The 3,452-nt window shown below is 43.4% G+C and overlaps 1 protein-coding gene across 1 annotated transcript; it reads right to left on the reverse strand.

Annotated features, from left to right (window-relative positions):
- Nucleotides 1–2,846: 2,846 nt before the first annotated feature.
- On the reverse strand, nucleotides 2,847–3,367 carry SARC_08280 (hypothetical protein; the record flags this gene model as incomplete). Its single annotated transcript, XM_014297758.1, has 1 exon — nucleotides 2,847–3,367. A coding segment is annotated over one exon (455 nt), but the record flags the coding sequence as incomplete, so codon positions are not given.
- Nucleotides 3,368–3,452: the final 85 nt, after the last annotated feature.

Raw genomic sequence — 3,452 nt, forward strand, 5'->3', positions numbered from 1 at the left:
ATATACATATTTGTATATACATATATATATATATATGTCGACTTATTGATGTATGTTCGCCAATAAACCTGGAAGTTGAAGTTACACTCTCGAGTGTCTGTTCACCCTTATTCTTGGCAGCAGCTATTCTCATTCGAAGACAGACAGACTCAACCATTGCCAAATTGTGATTACAAATTTGTTCTGGGCCCTTCTAGTGCGTAGCTATATCGGACTTTGTACATCGGCCGCCGCCTTCATCTTTAGTTATGTGCACAAACTCACTGTAATATCAATCACGTGTCTTTGCTTGCGGGTCGAGAGTATTATGAGAGATGATACATTATTTGATGCAAACGGACCCAAGATTCATAACCAGCAATTAAGAGTCCAAAATTTATTCGATGTGCCTCGTTCGCATGTATACGAACATTTACTCACACAAGTTGTGTGAATGCGCCGCCAATTTTGATAGGGAGCTGATCTAGTTAACAGGGACGCTGCACCTAGCAAGAGTGACGCGTCTAAGAAGAGCAAGCTGCCCAACACGGGCAGTCTCACAAGGATAAGGGAGGATTATCAAATACAAGACGCTTCGGTAGACAGTCAGGACCGCTCAGGCTCTGGGGGCCTTTCGCTGTAAACGGTAGCACTACTGCACCCACCACATGTCACATGTGTTCACATACGGCATGTGTGAATGTTCACGAGATGTGGTAAGGTGAAAACCAGTGACGGAGAGGCCCGACGCCAGTCCAACTCATAGTCCCGTTCTGTTAGTTGGCCAATGAACCCCATGTGCATGGGCTGCTAATTAACAAGTATTGAGAGTGATCAGTGATCACTGTGCAAACGTTTGGCCTGTATGACACCGGTGACTTCCAACCCAGTTCAAATCTGAATAGCTGTCCAAGGCACTGGGCCCCACTGCAGGTGGTGGTAAGCACAGCACCAATCCTGTGGACCGTGAAGGAGCTTTGAACTACCTAGATATCTGGAATCTGCAATACCTTTCTCTTCTTGTCCAGCTTATAGGACGCATCGTGGCATCAATCAGCGTTCAGAAGGCTTCAGTAAGAAACTTTGGTCTCCTAACGAAACACCGTCGTACATGAGCACGACCTGGTGTTAGATACTAGGCGGTTCCGTATTTTTAGGTTCACAGGCGAGCTTGGATGTAATAAGGACTAGTTTGTATACGCTCTAAATATCTATGAGTATATAGATATAGATATACACATTAGCTATTCCAGTTGTAGGTCCCCGTATTCCTCGACGGAGTGAAGAGGGCTTGAAGGTCATTAGTTTGTAAATGAGCGGCGGTGTGAGCTTATTTGCACTTCACCGGGAATGGACGGACCTTCATTCGATTGGTCTGAGTACTGTTAGTATTTGCTGCAATCGAGACCAGGATCCTGGGTATGAAAGTGAACCTCCGAAATTGGTTAGGCCATACAGGGAAGTTGATACACTCCGACACTGCCAAAGAACTATTTCAACATTGTCGGCAGTCGGCACTAGTAAAGCGGCCGCAAGTTGGTTGCAAAATTAGTGAAATGTTGTGGAGGCAAGGGGATGTGTACTATTAAGAGACATATTGTGATTACCTGAAAAATAGGCAAACCTCGCACAATTCATCTCTCACCAACATACATGCTATGCTTAGCCAAGTCAAAGACCCGAGAGCCATATTCGGAGTTTTGCATTTTAGAACAATTCTGGACCAACCCGAGAATGTGCACAAGCATGGAATGAGCATCCTATCGATTGCAAGAAGTTAATTTTAACCACTACAATGTTCTGACTGATATCACACTGTAGTTAGGAGATGTTCCCTGATTCGGTATGACTCAAACTAGCATACACTATCGCAGGCGGGAGTGGATTTTGAAGTTATGAAGCGTAGATAGCCAACATCAACTCACTGCGCTTTTAAGCGGCATTGTATCCACATGAGTGGGCCATACTATGTCAAATGCTCACTCAGCATGTGATGTTCGAAAGCCTGCACACGCACGCTTCTGCTGTGATGGGGTTTTAATGTCGAAATGAATATACCTGAATAGCACTTCGTGTGAAATTGTATATCTTTCATTCAGCTCTTTAAAATAAACATACCAGATTCAATACAGGATATTACCCATGATATGTATGGTAAAATACGCGTGTAGGAGAAAAAATTGAGCTCACAAACTCTCCACCCTAATCTGAACATTCCGGCAATTGAATATATTGTGCTTCGATTGTGATCATACAGACTGCTCATACAACCCGTCCGAGTTCGGAATCTTTCTCAACCAACAGTCTATATGAACTTTGCGTGCTTGCAAACCGATACATACGACATGGGATACTTGTATATATGAAGAGTCCCTCGTGAGGTGTTTATAATCGTATAGATCTGATCAAATGAACTGAAATGGAACGTCGAAAGAGAAATCATCCAAAACAGATCATTACAAAGTATTGTCGTATACGATCTCTAAAGAGATGATGTTCACGATTATATCCATAAACCTATGTTTAAATCAATTATATAGCATCATGCGGAAGCAAACTTTCAAGTTGGAAATATCTTGCTGATTATGCATTTTTTATAAATGTATAGTCAGAGATTTCGCGGTGAAGGACGCCAACAATGGCTACGAATCGAAATGCGACACCGTTCATCACCACAATAAAAGCTTCCAGACCAATTGAGTCTCTCATTTTTGCAGTTAGATTGCCAGTATGCAAGTAACTCTCCGCTGCCTATCACAAGAGATTTGAGCAATATGGTGCAGCTGATCGGAAGTACAATTCAGTCTCATCAAGTCGTTGTAGACGGTCACTGACTGTTGAAAAAACACTGTAGCTGTCAAATTGCGGCGCCGTGACCTTTGTTTGATTTACAATCCTTACAATCCTTTCTTTCATGGTCTTAATGAATATGTTTATAGATGTACGTACTGTTCATTTGTAATTTGAGTTCTCGCGGATAAAGATGCGACAATGGCTGCAATTCCGAATGCGACACCGTTCACTACCATAACAGCCTCAAGACCATTCGAGACTCTCATTTCGGCCGCAACTAGGGTGACAATGATCTGGGGTACCACGATGAAAAGATTGAGCAGACCGAATTGGGGCCCAACCTTAGCCTCGTCGCCAGACTCCTTATCATCTTCCTGGATATACTTCCCAACGATAGCGAGGGGGGAGGCATTGATACCTGAGATGGGAATGGCCATTCCAACACCAATCACGTACGCATACGCGGAACCGGTAATGAAAGTGAAGCCGATCATGAGTAAACAACCAATCACAAGCAAAGCTGGCCAGACAAATCTTGTCTTCACCAGGATTCCTCTGTTCATTAGCATCGAGAGTCCTCCAGCAATGACAATCTGCATGAAAATAACGAAAATAACGAGGATATTGGCATTGGCATTGATTTCTAGACCCTCGGAGTAGTTGTCGTAGTCCTCTTGACT

Source organism: Sphaeroforma arctica (assembly GCF_001186125.1).
Source record: "Sphaeroforma arctica JP610 unplaced genomic scaffold supercont1.728, whole genome shotgun sequence".
Lineage (NCBI taxonomy): Eukaryota > Ichthyosporea > Ichthyophonida > Sphaeroforma > Sphaeroforma arctica.